General features: G+C 41.3%; 2 protein-coding genes across 9 annotated transcripts in view; one reads left to right on the top strand and one right to left on the bottom strand.

Annotated features, from left to right (window-relative positions):
• Window positions 1-34: 34 nt before the first annotated feature.
• On the top strand, window positions 35-7,836 carry LOC135496214 (uncharacterized). The gene is made up of 12 exons (XM_064785401.1): window positions 35-165; window positions 1,578-1,823; window positions 2,464-2,626; window positions 3,259-3,351; window positions 3,592-3,824; window positions 3,973-4,204; window positions 4,361-4,697; window positions 5,113-5,243; window positions 5,624-5,722; window positions 6,034-6,287; window positions 6,794-6,980; window positions 7,333-7,836. Exons 1-12 carry the CDS (start codon window positions 163-165, stop codon window positions 7,425-7,427), a joined length of 2,073 nt encoding a protein of 690 aa, XP_064641471.1. The 5' UTR covers window positions 35-162; the 3' UTR covers window positions 7,428-7,836.
• Window positions 7,837-11,505: 3,669 nt separating this feature from the next.
• The window catches only part of LOC135496093 (CD109 antigen-like), a 197,293-nt gene continuing 191,703 nt past the window's right edge, over window positions 11,506-17,095 (bottom strand). For all 8 annotated transcript variants that reach the window (XM_064785224.1, XM_064785226.1, XM_064785221.1 and 5 more), the window contains exons 29-35: window positions 16,850-17,051; window positions 16,236-16,450; window positions 15,816-15,965; window positions 15,128-15,318; window positions 14,366-14,522; window positions 13,884-13,986; window positions 11,506-13,402 (exon numbers count right to left, since the gene is read on the bottom strand). In XM_064785224.1, the coding sequence (XP_064641294.1) occupies window positions 13,221-13,402; window positions 13,884-13,986; window positions 14,366-14,522; window positions 15,128-15,318; window positions 15,816-15,965; window positions 16,236-16,450; window positions 16,850-17,051 (1,200 nt within the window). In that variant the 3' untranslated portion in view covers window positions 11,506-13,220. The remainder of the gene's footprint in view (window positions 13,403-13,883; window positions 13,987-14,365; window positions 14,523-15,127; window positions 15,319-15,815; window positions 15,966-16,235; window positions 16,451-16,849; window positions 17,052-17,095) is intronic.

Here is a 17,095-nt window from a genome sequence, read left to right as displayed (position 1 = left end):
AAAGATATTGTTTACAGATAGATAGAAGCACGCACTTTATACATTCAGGTTCTATGAATCCGTGTGACTCATGATACCTTTTAAGTAATTGTGGTGGACGATTGCTGTTGCGCGATCAATTCTTATCTCCCGATTTTCGAAGGGTTGGTGGGCGTGCTCGATATGGTGAGTATAACATGATAAAGAGACCACTGGCCCGTGAACATAAAGAGATATGTAACATGGGAGAATCGAACGACAAGCACACCTGCATTTTAAGGGATCAAATGATAATTTCTGAGCGTTGTCAATAAGCCTGAAAGGTGTGCTTGGCGTTCGAATACGGGCTCATCGATCTCCCATGCATGTTATTTATCTCTTTATGCAATTAAGCTCAGGATCTATAGGCGGGGCCATGCGTGTTAATCGTTACACCCTGGCTATCGGCGGACATACTAAGTAAATGAAAAAGCTGTTGTTCTTATTGTTTGATATTTTCAGATGTAATATGTAAAGTCAAGGACTTAGTGAGCCCCCCTTTAGGTCGGGGGAGCTCCCCCGAACCCCCCGACGAGCATATGTTGAGTGCAAGCTCTAACAACTACAGCTGTTACAATGGGGGGACACCCCCCAAACCCCCCTCCGTCGACATAGGTTTTGACCAGTGCGTTGGGGGGAAGCTCCCCCCAAACCCCCCCGGTGGACAGTCAACTAGCCCTTCTGTGTCATACTGCTGGAGGGGGGGGTGCGATGAGACCATCAATATAGTTCCTTCCGACACAGTTTTGTTTTGGTAATGTAATACATTGTGATTGTCCTTATTCACGGGAATCGGGCGTTTCCAGTGATATACGACACGAATGGGTTGTCCTCATGCATTCACTTTGGAAACGCATTTTAAAATAGATGTTACGTCCTGTTAATGGGCCACGTCATCATCGCGGGAAAACTGGGAAAAACTCCCTAACGAGACCGGAGCAGACGGCTGAAAGTAGTTTATTTATTGGCCGCTAGGGTGCAGAATGTCGCTCACCCGAATTTTTCACGCAACTATTGCTGAATAGAGCTAGTTCTAGTTTGTGATTCAATTTGATACTTCAGATTTGGGCAGTAGACCAATATAACTTAGTCGTCAGTGTGGTTTTAAGCAGGAAAAACGTATTTGTTTTTCTTAAAGTGCCTTTTTTGGACGGGTGTGCGCGATTGTTTTGTTTATGTCACGTGACCTCGACCATGTCGACACAAAATTGAAATAAACCACCCTTTTCTGTCATTATTTAGGACGGATATTTCTCTAATAAAAATATCAATATAATTGGCCAATTTCTTAGGCATATGTAGCGAATTCCCATGAAGATTTAAATTAGATGTTCTCGTAACCTGTTACAACTGGTCTGATTTATAATTCAGCGCTACAACTGGTCTGATTTATTTATTCAGCGCCATTTTGAAAAACCAAAAAAAATTGTTTGTTGGATATACAATATTTACTCTCTTTATTTCACTTCATTTACATTATATACTCCCGCACACACGTGTATCTTAAGAGCCCCTCCTAAAGGGGGTCTTATTAAAAATTATTTTTTTATTTCTCACAGGAAGGTCTACGGGGCTGCGGCCTTATCCTGCATCAGTCAGAATTGAAACCAAAAGAATGGGAATTACTTCGTGACTTGGAAAAAAGGCTTGGTGTTGTTTTATTGGACATGAGGGACGTTGGAGTGCAGGTTCCTGATGTAAAGAAATTGGCAACATTTCAGCAGCTCTTGGACAACTATGATCGAGTCATTCTAGCTTTTCCTGGGTCTTTTCAACAAGCTCAGCTGGTACAGGCAATTAACATGGTATTTATATATACTTTTGCTTAGGGAATATTAAAAAAGATCAATTTTGGGCTTTTTGGCATTTTGAGATGCTCCCTTGGTATACTCCACAACGTATCCCCCCCCCCCAAAAAAAGCAGTTAGGCCGATTTGCCAGTTAAAACTTTGGGGGAACTTTTAAAAAACACTTCTCTTCTGCCCTAGAGTTTATTCAGGCACCATTTGGGGGTGAAAATTCCTTCATTTTGTAACGAGCATCCGAGAAAAATAGTTTTCCGTCTTTTTTACATTTGGTCTAATCAATGGCAACTTAACAATTAATCAATGGCAACTTAACAATAATATATTGTGACCATTGGTTTCAGTCTGGAAATGCACAATAAGGGTAAGATATTGCTTGCAAATGTATGGATATTTCATGAAATTCGTATAGCCTGCAAGAAAACAGACTCTAAAGTTGGGTAACGTGTTTCATGTCCTTGGGGAAGCCAGAGTCTTTCAAATTAATAGTTATCTTGAAGACTCTGGGTAGGCCGAGATTAATCTAACAGCTCAAGCCCTGTTCAGTGGCACTATATCCACTTAAAATCCTCTTATATTGCCTCTTTATATGAAACAATGTGATAAAATGACTCTATTTCAAGTTCTTCACTTCCTTTAGATGATGAAGCGCCAGCGCGCATTTGTGACAGTCATCTTGTATCATAAGGAATACATAGAGTTTCCTCAGGAGCTCCAGGAGTGCAACATCCGAAGGATAATGGTAGACCCGATCATGAAAACTAGGAGCAAGATAGCAATTGAGCTTAAGCATTTTATAGAAGGTAATATTTCTGTGATATAACCTGGCATTCTTCCCAGCTAAGTGAAGACAGGGCAAGTGAAAAAACTTCAAAGAAAATGAAGGTAATTACATTGTAGTATGAAGAGCTTTAGAAGCAGGAACTATACATGTACTTGAGTTTATTTGTAGTTTTTAATTACCTCATCCTGAGCTTTTCACTCGGCACTTGACGAGCTCAATATGTGTGCAAGGGGAGGAGCATGCAGCAGACCGTTGTATTAGATTTTTACACTTTGATTATGCATTGTTGAAAGTGAAAGTGGTTTTTGCCTGACTGGTAGTCCGAGATAGCCTCATCTCTTTCAAAGTAAAGGGACAAAATAGGCATGGGATTTAGCAGGTCAGGTGGATAATACCGCTACCCACCACCATGCGCCGCCAGAGTAGCCGATCTCTAATAAATGATTTTACCATTGTTGCAAGGTGGTTTAATGGAAAATCCCCCCCCCCCAACATTCCTGCCATTTACAAATGAAAAAAATTAAAAAATTGCATGCACAACTTAACACATAAGTAAGTACACGATTCAAAAATATCTAAACCTTTGAAATTGGCCAAGTTTGTCAGGACTAAAACATTGACTAAGATAATGATGATGATGAATATTTGCAGATGACCCAGAAGACCTAAACCTTGCCTTCCTGAATTTTGGCAATGGCCTCGCCTGGTCATACTTTTTTGGATATCTCTCACCCATGCTGCCAGGTAAGATACAAAAAATTCAAAGTTTATTCATTTGAAGCAAAGGTCAATAGAGAATGATTTGTTTGTGTTGCGAGCAATCCCCTTACTTCAGGCAGATTTTATGACTGTTCAAGTTGACCTCCTTGCTCTAACTCTATTTAAAAATCTTTTGGGTAATTCTTGGAACGATTGTCTCATTTTTTAATTGCAGATTTTGACAAAATTTTGTGTCAGTAAGTTTGTCTAATTTCTCGATAACAGATTTGGAGAAAATCATCATGGAATCGCCCTGGCGCAGAGGAGTTGGCAAAGATGTCCCAGTGGAGAATATTTCAAAGAAAATGCTGATTTATCCCAAGGTTGAGATCATGAAAAGGGACCTCAGTCTTGGCCGCTTGATATTTCACAAGAATGAGGTACAAGTGAATAGAGCAGGAATTGACAGGAGGTACGAGATTGACATCAGGGAGGTGAAGTCACAAGATCAAACAGAGGTTAGTATCTTCATGGACGATTCAAGATTCATCAAGATTACATAATAGCTTTAGGGTACTTCAATTTTTCAGACTTCAATGGTGGTCTAAAAGGCAATTTTGAAGGTATACATGTATTTTCAAACTTTTCTCTCTGTTCCATTTCAAGACGTACTATGGTATTGCAGACTATGCCAACTGTTTGCAAATGCTGATAAAGCTACGCGATCATGGTGTATCGATTGGGTTATTTGACATGAGTGAAGAAATGATGGTGAAACAAGGCAAATACTTCAGGGAGAGATTGTGGCTATTTCTGTACGGTGGATGTATGCGGAAATACAACGAGAAATACAACATCCATCCTTCAAAGTTTCAGCTGATGAGCTACGACACCCCCCGTAAGTAATTTTAATTGCCATCGATTTTGAAAAGTGGTATGAGGTTACCATTTGAATTAACAGTTGAAAAATAGTATTTTCGATGTATGTATGTGTACCAGTTTCTTACATCGCCATGTGAAGAACCACAACTGGCAGATATTAATTGCTTTATAGGGGAAACCTCTGAGGACCAGCTGGTGGAAGACCTTTTTCAAAGGACAAAAGAAGCCTGTCGCCCCAGATCCCCTCCCACAGCTGCTGGCGAGGTTCCCACAGAAGAAATTGGAATCATCTGCCTGCCACGTGTTGAAGATGTCATCAAGAGATTTGTAAGGGAATTGCAAGATGGAGCTTCAACCAGGGACCTCCTTGCTGAGCAGGAATTCGATTCAACACTTCACAAATTAAAGAAGGTCTTCATGGTGCTCACAGATGAATTGGTCACCTCAGACAGATTCGAAGACATTTTCTACACTATTCTGCGTCATGGTTACGATGTGAATGACAGGCGGTAAGATTACAAGCTCAACACTCATCAGTTAGAGCCAAATTTCTTGCCCAAAGACATCCAATGAGGTTTAATGATGTGGTCCTTCTGGGAGTCAAACCTAAGCTTGGAAGGGTAGATACATATACATTGTATATACGTTTTGACCATATATATATACGTTTTGACCACATAAGCTTGGAAGGGTGTACATTTTTACAATTTTCATATTTCAAATGCAATCGTGAATAGTTTGGAAGTAATGTGTCATTGGAGAGAACGCTATGGACAACTTTGTAGCATAATCTGACCTACCCTGTTCCTGCCTTTAGTCTCCCTTGGAGGAGGATAGTCATTTCTAGTTCTGACAGGACTCGAAGCAACATGTGTTATTTGAGTATAGACATTTTAGTCAGCAATTTGTCTTTTTCAACTTCAGGTTGCTGGTGTGTTTGGATTGTCTAACCAGTGCTACTGCCAGTCACCCAGCACTGCAGCTGCTCTTGCTTTTCAAGCGCATCAGTTACAGTGATCCAGAATGGGAGCACAAGGTCAAGACAGAACTTGAAGGTCAGTTCCTGGCATAGATGGGTTTCTGGGTAAATCCTGGGTTCCAAGTGTCCCAGGTTCTATATGTACATCCCAGAAACTATATCAACTATATGTCTCAGTTGTTTGGCTGAATACTCTCTCAGTGGGATACCAAAAACCATTTTGATTTGGGGAGACAAAGAACCTAGACGCAAAGGGCCAACTCGAACTTGGCCAACGTAATTTTGCCCTTTTACCCTGTGTAAGGGACTACAGATGACATCCACATATGTGCACATGGATTGTAGAAGATTTGTCGATATTTTCTGATTCCCCAGAACTGAATCAAAATATTTTTATTTCCATGATCATGTAACGTGATAGATAAAAAAATGTTTTCGTCCTTGTAACTTTTCCAGGTGTTTCACAGGAAATCACCTATGACCTGATGTTCCACAACATTGGAGCTGGGTTTGCCTTGAGTTTCTACTATGGATATCTCCACTTAAAGATTCCATGCAAGTTTCATTATTATCCCTTTAGACAGCGATACTGGTCCATCGAAGAAGCTTTCCAGCTCCATGGTGAAGCATTGTCATGAAAGTGAAAGGAAGACATGAACGGTGTCGTAGATTTGCAGTAGATCTGTGGCCTGAAGCCAGTGAAGGTCGAGAGGAAGTGTGGTCTAATGATGGTCTCCATAAGGGATCGGGTCTAATTTGAATATGCTATAAAAAAGTTCCTTGTACAAGTGTGAATAGTGCAAAATGTATTGTTTGATTCTAGACACACCAACTGACGTAATAATACAACTAAATTTACTCTACAGCTATGAAAAACGTCGTAGCGGGGACACCGGAACTTATGCAGAAATTCGAAGATCGCTTGATGTCGTACAAGCTTTTCATTCTCCACCCCCATACTTGTCAAGTTCAAAAGAAGGTGTCAGATGCAGATTCAAACATCATAGACAGAGACGATGATGAAGAACTGAGGAATATCACGTTCAAAGACATCACCCATGATCGGCGTGTTTATTCACCAAAGATGAGCAGCATTGTTGACCCCGCCACAAGGAAAAAGGTAGGCCTACATTTTTAATAACACAGGCCTATAATTTGTGTAATATTTGGAATTGAACAGTCTATTTGACAAGCCAACAAGTGACTATCTGGCTGGAGCTTATCCTGGTTTTTGTAACACTATAGCTTTAGGTTACAAGGAGTATGACTTCCCTCGATCACAGACTCACTTTCCTAGCAGATTGGATGATTTCTTACAATTAGCATGTTGTTGCCGATTAATAATGTAGGGGTTGGTGTTTGCTGAAGTACACTGAGGTGAAATGATCATTCGAAAGTTGAACCAATGTTCTCCTGCTTATGTTCTCTGATGCTCTGAGCTCTCTATGCCAGTTAGCTAACCCATTGGTCCAGGGCATGTAAGACTAAGATACCAGTATTTGGCTACTCTTTCAACTATAAACATTCAGCACCCTAGCTCAATTGGAGGCAAGAACTAAGAAAACTTTGATCACGCTGGTCCTGGCAGAAGCTTTTGCTACTCTCACAGGTCACTTTGTATTTCAGTATTTTGTCTTCGTTGAGTACAACACTCAAGCAGAAACCTTACGCAGGATGATGAAAGAAGGCTTCCTCGATGAGGCGCTACTCTCTGCCGAATGGGAACGTTTCTCTAACAAGCTGAACCAACTCATCGGGCATCCAAGGGAACCATTTGACTGCAAAAACCGCATGCAGATCATCAGATATGATGGTAAGCTTGTTCATATTCTATTCTCTGATTAGGTAGACCTACAGTCAAACTCCATAAGAATTTGGCTTTTATCAATAATTCGATTTGACAATCAGATTTAGCTTTAACAGTTTTGGTGGTGAAATCTTTAGTCTTCAAATAGGCCAAGGTGTGACGTTATCTTTAGAAGTCATTTTTATTCTCATATTTTCGTCAACATAGACAGCCCAAACTGCCCTTGAGGTGCCAAGTCCCAATCAATGATAAATCAGAAGTTAAGGACCCAGAACCAACCTCAAGACTTAAATGTCACTTAGTAGAGTTTGTTTCTCTTTGCTTCAAAGGATTTTGACCAATTCATTTTATATTTCAGACAACGAAATAACAGACGGTTACCTGGCCAAGACCATTCTTGAAAAGGTCAAAGAGGAGATAAAGAAGGAAAATGGTCACCTGCAGCTAGAATGAGGCTGGGCCCTGTCGAAGACAACACTTATGGACATGTTGTCAGGGACCAGGTGACACTGATAAATGTATCGGTTTTGCCTAAGAAAAATACTTGCTTTAATACCTGGAGAGGAAATGATGACACAAAGGTAACATACAAAAGAATAGTTAAAATCACATATGCAACTAGCGGATCCAGCGTCAGTACCCAAGCCCCAGGCAAAGTCAGCTGGCAATATGTCCACAACCTCACATATGCAATTAGGGTAAATATCTACTGACAATCGCGGAGCAAAATGCTAGATATCTCAGCTCAGGACGAGGATTTATCTCAATACATTGGACAATAGGGATTAATCTATTGATGGCCCCTTTACGCTGGCCTATAGAGGACATGCGTTTATTTTCAATATATTAGAATTTTTTTTTTACAATGCGATTTTTTTCTCTCGAATTACAACCGCCGTCGGATTTATTTCTCACCGCCGAAAAAATAATTCCCACCGCCGGGTAAAAAATAATAATTCCCACCACCGCCAAGGAAAATAATATCCACCGCGGTGGATATTAATATCCACCGCAGTGGAAATTAATATCCACCGCGGTGGAATTAATATCCACCGCGGTGGAAAAAATATGTTTACAACCACGATTGTGGCTGGACTAGTATCAGGTCAAGGAGAGTAACAACATGAGAAAGATCGGAGCGGGAGCTAATTCGTTATTGACACCGGGTGGATATTATTTCCACCGCGGTGGATATTAATTTCCACCGCGGTGGATATTATTTTCCTTGGCGGTGGATATTAATATCCACCGCGGTGGATATTATTTTCCTTGGCGGTGGTGGGAATTATTATTTTTAACCCGGCTGTGGGAATTATTTTTTCGGCGGTGAGAAATAAATCCGACGGCGGTTGTAATTCGAGAGAAAAAAAACGCATTGTAAAAAAAAAATTCTAATATATTGAAAATAAACGCATGTCCTCTATGGGCCACCGTACCCCTTCGACCAAAACTCGGGTGATCAAGAATTGTACTGTGTCACCACTTTCATGCTCTACATCTTATTTTGCCATGCACATGTTCAACCCAAGGTGTTCAACCTATTTGTATCAACCTGCAGACGCTTCTAACCTTTGCTATTACATCGTGATATGAGTCATATCCAAGTTTTATTCCAGTGTATCCAATTATATATTGTGCCAAACTCATTGCCAACTTATAGAATGTTTGAATCATTCAACCCTTCCCTATTAACCACCGGTGAAACATATTGTGTAACTTATCAATGCACTTATTGTACAACAGTAATGTTAGAGTTAACGTACTCAGTGTTCTCCTGTGTGGCGTCGAATGCTGGAAGGTGACGAACAATCTCCCACACAAGCTTGAGACTTTTCAAAACAAATGCCTATGTAACATCGTGAATATCTACTGTCCTAACACCATCAGCAATCAAGAACGGCAACCGGAAAAACGCCGACCGACCGACCGACCGACCGACCGACTGACCTGCCAACCTACCGTCATATGCAGTATCCCTTTCGCTTCTCTATAGCACATGTATCTGTGAAGTGCCCAGCGCAATGGACATGATGGAGTCCGACGTGTCGGACAGCAGCAGGTCATGTGAAATGAAATTGTAAACAAGCGCACGTGCGCTGTTCAAATGACAACAAATGCATATTGCGCGTTGCAGTTCATGCATTGCATCGGTCGAGACACTCGAGTAGAAAAACTACAGTGCATAGATTAGGCCCAAATCATGTTTTTATATCCACCGACCATGTAGACAAAGCATATCTTTAGAGTATCGTTATCAGTTCCTTACCGCGTGGGCTCGTTTTCCCGGTATAATTGACTGGAGATGCTGCTGTCAGACACGTCGGACTCCATCACGTCCATTGCGCTAGGCACTACACAGATACGAAAGCGAAAGGGATACTGCATTAATGATGGTAGGTTCACAGGTCAGTCGGTCGGTCGGCGTTTTTCCGGTTACCATCAAGAACTGCTTCAGAGAACCAGCTGCGTACCGATGACCACTGTGGTAAGAAGGAGGCGCTGGATGTGGATTGAACATGTCTGCTGTGTGCCACCTAACAGCCATACAAGGGTTGCCCTACGTTGGACAACTGATGGAATGACATGGGACAGCATCACCACATTGGCCCAGGATAGGGGGAGATGGCGAGCACGAGTGGATGCCTTATGTGCCAATATCGCTCAGAAGAGGATTAAGTAAGAGAGTTTAGTGTATAACAAAAAGTATCAGTTTTGAACACTTTTTTTCCATATCATGATATCAGCTCTTGGTGACAGCAATCTATAGCAGTTTTTAATCGTAGTACAGGTCGAGCTCCGTAGCTTTAGGGAAGGGTTGATAAAACATTTAGTTGAGTGCCAAGAGAATTATTGATGCTTTTGCTATATTAGGTATTGATGTAATCATGTCTGCAGCTTCTTTCTTCATTGCTAAAGAAATTTGTGCCATTTATGTGTGCAATAAAAACCTAACTGTAGAATGTCCATCTGTTTTTTTTCTTATTCGAATTTCTAGACTTCTGACTTTGATAAAGCCTTGCCAGATGGAAACATCTTTACTCTGTCACCACAGTGATCATAAAGAGAGACGACTTGTGGCCACTTCTGCTTGGTCCTTGGGACAACATCGTGACCCTTCTGCCTCAAGCAGAACTTCCTTCTGTAAACATTCCCTCTATCTGCTGTTCACTAGAAGATGTGCTCAAGTACCCTACTACTCCAGGTCCTGGTTCTGAGGAGGAGGATGCTGCATCACTCAATACAGCATATCTTGACAGACAGTATAGTATAGACAGTATAGTAGAGACCACCAGCCCAGTAGGGTTAATATCACCACAAAAGTTCAATACTCTCCCAAATGATGAACATTCCTTTGAAAAAAATATTCCCACGGTCTGAGCCAAACGGGCTGCAAGGGTTAATAAACGACCTTGTGCCCAGGATCAAAAAATGAAAATTGCAGGTATAATGTATCAAGAAATTTTGAACTTTTTCCTAGGAACAAGGTTTCCATTAACCCTCTCATCCCGTTTGGCTCTGACCGTGGGAATATTTTTTGGTTGCTAAATTTCTCTGGCTTATGAAATGGATATACCTTTTTTTCTCAAAATTAACCCCCTCTGTCTGGAATCGCTGCCTATCAATTGTATGTTCCTTTTTTTGCAACTTCGGATCACAGATATAGCTCCAAGCAAGGCAGCACTTCACAACCAGAATACATGAGACAGCTATTACCCTATCTGACCACTCCACAAGCATCAGATCTCAAAGAGGGCTGTAACACATCCTTGTCCTTGTGTAGGGATCGGGTCCCTATCCAAGGGCCAAGGACACCGAGAGAAAAAGATCAATACCAGAGCACTCAGGGACATATCTCGTCCAATACTACAGAGACAGGGTTGTACCTTGGGTAGGGATCGGGTCCCTACCCAAGGATGGTTTTTGATGCCGAGAGAGAAAGACCAATATGAGAGCACTCCGGGACATGTGGCATATCTCGTCCAATACTACAGAGACAGGGTTGGACCTTGGGTTGGGATGGGGTCCCTACCCAAGGGACATGTGGCATGGGTTTACCATGCTCACCATGATGAATTCAGCGTTTACCATGGTCTGCTTTTGGAAAAGCTTCCGTCTCACTGCTCTTGAGCCAATCACAACCTGACTGAAGATCATTCAACATGCCACCATGGTCATTTGGTGTCAATTTACCCGGTTGAATAGTGGCTTTTACCATGGTGAATATGAACAAAACTTTCTTGAGGATTGGCAGAGATTTCATCCCGCACTTGAAGACAGACCCAGACTGTCCATGGAGATCCTGAAGGCGAACCTCATGCAACTCATCTCCTGTACCTCGGACAACATCAAGCCCCACAGACTGACCAAAACAATCAAAAATCGCTCTCATTCACTCCGACATCAGGCCTGAGTCACAACAACCTTGTCCATAGCTACTGGGGAGGCACTCAGAACTAACTTTAGTTCTCAGTGCTTGACTGGAGGACAATCACGATGATCTATTTGTTCAAGACTAAAAACCTAAAAACAATTAGTGAAAATGGTGTTTATTGCATCAAAATATTACAGAAAATGTAGAAATATAATCAGGGCCCAATAGTTTAAAATAGCTGTCACGAACCTGATGCTTCAATTAACCTGACATTAAGTTTACTGGGCTTAACTGAATTAGAGAACATTAGGTTACAATTGATGCCCAGTCAGGCACTTGACTTACCTGATAGTTAAAAAAATATAAAGCAACAAGTATTTTGACAAATTAGACATGGTGCACTGCATTATACATATCTGATTCGAAGTGTTTGTTTCAATGTCCATCACAACTTTGTTTTAAAATAAATCATAACTTTGTAAACAAATGTTTATAAAATTTCAAGAAAACTTGCACACACTTCCATCATTTTCGTCCTTCTAAAAGCCTGACGTGTCTTGACACAAAGCTCACTTCAAATGGGCATCACATCAAGCTATTCCATTATAGAATCATGGATGGGCCATACGGTTGATTTTATGATGACTTTCATGTAGAAATCACTTTTTATTTCAAATCTCCCATCATTGATTTTATGATGGTAGTGAAATGATGTGCAGAAATGATTTATACAGTTGCCTATGTGAAGTGGTTTTAACTGTCTTTTGTCAACCCATTAAATAAGTGCTAATCCTACAATGAAAGGGCATTATCAAAGAATGGGGCACTACCCATCTTGAATCTAACACAAAATCACATTCAAGTACCAGTAAAATAGACTTACATAGATTTACATAATTTTTCCCTTTTACAAAAATCAGAGTAGCTCACTTTTTATAGCAAATATGAAGTTGAGAAAGGTATCATTTTGTTTGCACTGGTCTTGCCTTAATACCAACCATTGCAAATGCCAAATGGTTAGTAGCGAGGGCAATTTAGATTTAAGGAAACCTCAGAGGTGTTTTTAAAGGCCTCTGCCTAAATTTGTCAGAAGTCCCAGTGCCAGTTCTTTGTGATGGTAACAGACAGTTCCATGATTCTAACAAATTAGTAAATCTATACTTGGCATGCTTGGCAACAGTCACCTTCATAATAACAGACAGCTACATGAAAACAGACAGCTACATGATAAAAAACAGCTACATGATACTAAGAATTAGGCTAACAACCATTACAAGGTCATTTTAAAAGCACAGGCTATGGGTGCAGTATGTACAATACATTTCATAATTAAGGAATTGATACCGAACTGGAGGTATTGGTTGCCTAACTAATTGATTTTCTCACCAAAACCATCACTTGGGTGGAGCTAAAATGTTGACCAAAACTGAGGCGGAGCCAAGGTTTTGGACAACATTTTAGCTTAACCCAAGTGATGGTGAGACAATCAATACAAATACAGGCTAGGAAAAGCGAAGTTTGAAAAAAATATTCACACCTGAATAATAAATATTTAACTCGGAAAATTTACGCTTAAGGACAGAAGTCTTCTGTATTTGTGACGGAATACGTAAAAACCGATTCACAAAGTTCCAGATCTCACTCTATCACAGGTCAAACAAATCTCAAATTTTATTTAGGAGCAGTGATTCCCTCTTGGGCGGTTGGTTAAGTGATACAAAATGGAGTAGTTTATATAAAATCTTGAAAAGCATTCAGATTTTAATCCAGAATTTCGACAACTCAAATACAATGTAAAGGATCGGCCATCATGTTTGTGATTATGCAAAGTTTATTAGTCCATTCCATCACACCCTATCGGTGCTGCAGCCTGCTCAGATCATCATCCTGGCGAGCACGAGCATGCAAGTAGTGAGGAAAATCATTGGAGTCGTCCAAGCAGCCGAATTGCCTTCCAGCGGTCCTTTAACGCACCCACAAGCAACGCCACATTCCTTGCACGCGTTTTGATCCATCAATGACTGCGGAGCGCTGTACATCACTTCTGTGCGCACATCTGAAAAGGGTCAAAAGAATTTAACGTTTTAATTTGATTCACATAGAGTTCACTTCAGATTTGAATCTCACACTTAAGATTTACATAAAGTTTGATGTGGTTGTCACTTGCTTTTCACATGTCACTGGTGATATGAAGGAACAAGACATTTCGAAAGAATGGGATCCTAGATGTCAATCATGTCACCTCCACCCTCCTGTCATGTCATGACATGTTTTCAAGCCCAAACGTGACAAGTGACAGGCTATGTAAACCTATGTAAACACATGTAAACCTGGCCTGACAAGTGAGACTGACAATGACAAATGTAGTGTGACCAATGATCAAAAGACTCAATGTACACGTGTGAAAAGTTCTTCTTGTTCTTCTTGACATTAGAGACACCTATTGGTCATGAGGCAAACACTAATCCATTCTCGAGTTGCCTATAGCCTTTCTTTGAAAGTACAAAAAGATTGGCGGGAAAGGTAACAAAGCTCACCAGTGGAATAGTAATCAGCAAACGTGATGACAGCTGGTTGGAAATATGTGACAACCTGTTTCTGTATGCATGTCATTATGAGACACTGCTTGTTGCTGGACACCTGGAAGGAAAGCAGCATATATATAGTAACATAAAGTATGAGTTGCTCCGACATACATCACACAACAAGGAATCTTGCAATATTTCTGTTTCAGTCCTCAAATTCCCTTCCCGGACCCAACTAGCTAGCTTTGGACACCAATGTCTTATCACTCCCCCACAGTCAGAGTCATTGACCGTGAACTGAGCTGGAAATGGCAGGGCGACACGTATGCCACCCCTAAAAATCTGCGGTGATGTTTGCCCTGGTAAAACTGTACATCAGCCCGGCTATCCTCTACCATGAGCCACCAATTGGCTCTCCATCATTTTCAAACCAACTGCTTGCACATTTTCCTCTCAGAAGAACAAGTACAGAAGTCCACGCTGGCTTTACTTACAAAATTCAGATAGGCAACAAACTTGGCTTCATCGACTTCATATTTGTTGAGCTTCATGCTAGAGCATCCGTCGCATTTGACTTCTCCGTACGGCTCAAATCCCGACAGACAGCTTGATTCTACGAGCGACATGCCTTTGATCACATCACTTTGTTGGCTGAAAACAAAAGATATAGCTATAAACAAAGTTGCAACTATCATCAAATTAAAGCAACATACATAAGACATGTGTACCAATCTCCTTTCGAATATCTCTTTAACCCAAGTTCAGGCCAGACGATTAGATCAAGACCCCACACATGGTCACTCAATACTACAATTTGACATTTCTATGTCAACTGTGCAACATCCCTCCAGGCATTCGGTCCTCAGCAGTCGGCGTTGACACCTCTCTTGCCACTAAAGGGCTCTGTGTATTGCAGGCTACAACATATGTCCAGCGTGACTGGCATCATCCCTGATGTCATTATACAGGGTATGACTCGCTTTCTTCAAGTTAAAGACCTAGCTTGTCGCCTTCATAATGTATAACTGCAGTATCACTCGAGCAAAAGAGGAAGAGGTCACAACTGAAGGCTGCAGGACCACCACACAACGACCCCTTATTGTTGACGAGCAGATCCACCTGCACAAATATGTAACTATGATGATACAGAACTCCAGCAATGGGTGCCCTATCGCACTTGCTTCTAAGGTCAAGTGTTATTTATGAAATATGATGGCATGGCACTACATGCCAATAGAAATAACATCAACAACTACCTGATGCAAAGTTTGATGGTGCACACTTGTTCGCCAGTGCCCAGCTTGGAACACGAGACGTCCTTATCAATGTCAAGCTTGTCCGTGTACTTGGTGATGGTCACCTCATTGTATATGTAGTTGACCAGGGCGAGGCCACTACCGGAACCGTTCACGCGGATATTCACAGACTGTTTTGGTTGGTAGTTAAACTGAAAGATGAAATACAGCATTAAAGTGCTACTATGATGTGATTTACAACTTTGCGGCAATACGTCCGTTTTTAATTGTTGATCACAAATGTAAAGCTCAAATTTTCCATTTTTGATTAGATTTATTATAAAATCGCTGAATGTAAACCACCGCGACCGCGGAAATGTTCATGTTGTGACGTCAAATGGCATCAAAGCGAGCCGTCCGGGCGGGATTACCATCAATTTCTAGAAAATGTGCATTTCGATTCGAAAACCTTACCGATTTATGAGAAACTGACGTTGTCATTTGTCAAAAACAGCTAAAACATTATATGGTGAAATTTGACACGAGTTATCCTTTAAGTGTTTGTCTAAAGCTGGTCAACTATGACACCGGCTGCCATGGACTGTGTACCATTCCTATTTGTGATCACACTATTACAGTTTAGAGACACAAGGTCAGAAAAGTACCTTTGGCCAGATCTATCTGAAAACACTTTAATTCACATACATACCTCTTTCTCCTGAAAGATCTTGTCGTTTAACTTCCCCACTCCGAATATAGCCGACTGGCTAGCGTAGGTGAAATCAGCCGAGAAGTTGGGAGGAGCCAGACTTTGTTGCTGAGCAAATGCCGAGATGGCCTGAATACCAAGTACTGTGTCCTGGAAAAGCGCAACAGGAACTATTTTTACGACGATTTCGAAAATTGGACAGGGGACAAAATTGAGAACTCTAAACAGTGAAGAAAGCTGTGGCTGAGCTTTAGCCTAAAGAGACTAAGGTGTAGCTGTCCTACCAGGAGATGATGCAGTTCCGGATGTCTAATTTGACAACATCACTGACCTATTTGGCATGACATATGCACTCCTATTCAACTTAGATTACCCAGAAAAGCGTTGAAGCCAACATCATTCATCGGACATCAGCCTTACCTTAGTCGAGCAGAATCCCCCTTTGGCTCCACGTTTTTTTGCCATCCACTTGGAAATGTAGGAGCAACCAGCATTCTGGGAACATTTGTTACGCTTCAGATAGGCTAGGAGGGCATATGAGGCAATCTCGACCTCAGATGGATTAGGCTTCACATCATAACATCGATATGGAGAATCACACTTGGCCGGGGAACTCATTTTCCAGTATTTCTCACCTGAAATGTAAAACCAAGATTCAATCATCTGAGGCTGAGTTAAGCGTCTTTTTGACATGTCATGATTTACCTCACTCATTCTATGCACCATGGGCAGACCCATCAACGTGGAATTGTTAGGGCCTTTTCCCGGCATTTGCGTATATATATGAGGGTCAAAAACACTGACAGATAACACAAGAATCCCCCTACAAAAGGGCTTCAGGCCCCTTCAGTCAGTGACCAATGTGTTTACATTGCACATCTTCTAAGAAGATCGAACAAGGTTATAATCATCATACACAGGCCCTCATGCGTCAAGTCTCTTAGGCACCTACGAGAACAAGGGACTAAAACAGTTGTAATTCACCCAAGGAGAGAGAATAATGTGATCTGGCCACAAGAAAGTTATTCACTCACCATCCGAAACTGAAGCCAGTGCATCCAATTTAGTCAAGAGAGTATCAGCATACGGGTTGTCCATCAGAGCTATGGCATATGCGATGATAGTCAAGTCATACAGTTCCTTGTCCGTGGGTTTCTTGTTGACAAGTTTATTCATCAAGTCCCTTGCGTACTTTTCCAAATGGGTAGCAGTTGTTGCCAGTTTGGTCTTCACAATCTGCAAAAGATGTCATGCTGCTTAAAACTTGATCAGTCACGAAA

This window comes from Lineus longissimus, chromosome 11, assembly GCF_910592395.1.
Source record: "Lineus longissimus chromosome 11, tnLinLong1.2, whole genome shotgun sequence".
Classification (NCBI taxonomy): Eukaryota; Metazoa; Nemertea; class Pilidiophora; order Heteronemertea; family Lineidae; genus Lineus; species Lineus longissimus.
The sequence above is the reverse complement of the archived record's forward strand: the minus strand, read 5'-3'. Positions and strand labels throughout refer to the sequence as shown.

Bases quoted from the DNA above. Each gene is read 5' to 3' on its own strand.
- LOC135496214 (XM_064785401.1), top strand. The intron at 1,824-2,463 runs GTATTTATATAT...CACTTCCTTTAG, and splicing joins TGGTACAGGCAATTAACATG to ATGATGAAGCGCCAGCGCGC. The intron at 4,698-5,112 runs GTAAGATTACAA...TTTCAACTTCAG, and splicing joins TACGATGTGAATGACAGGCG to GTTGCTGGTGTGTTTGGATT.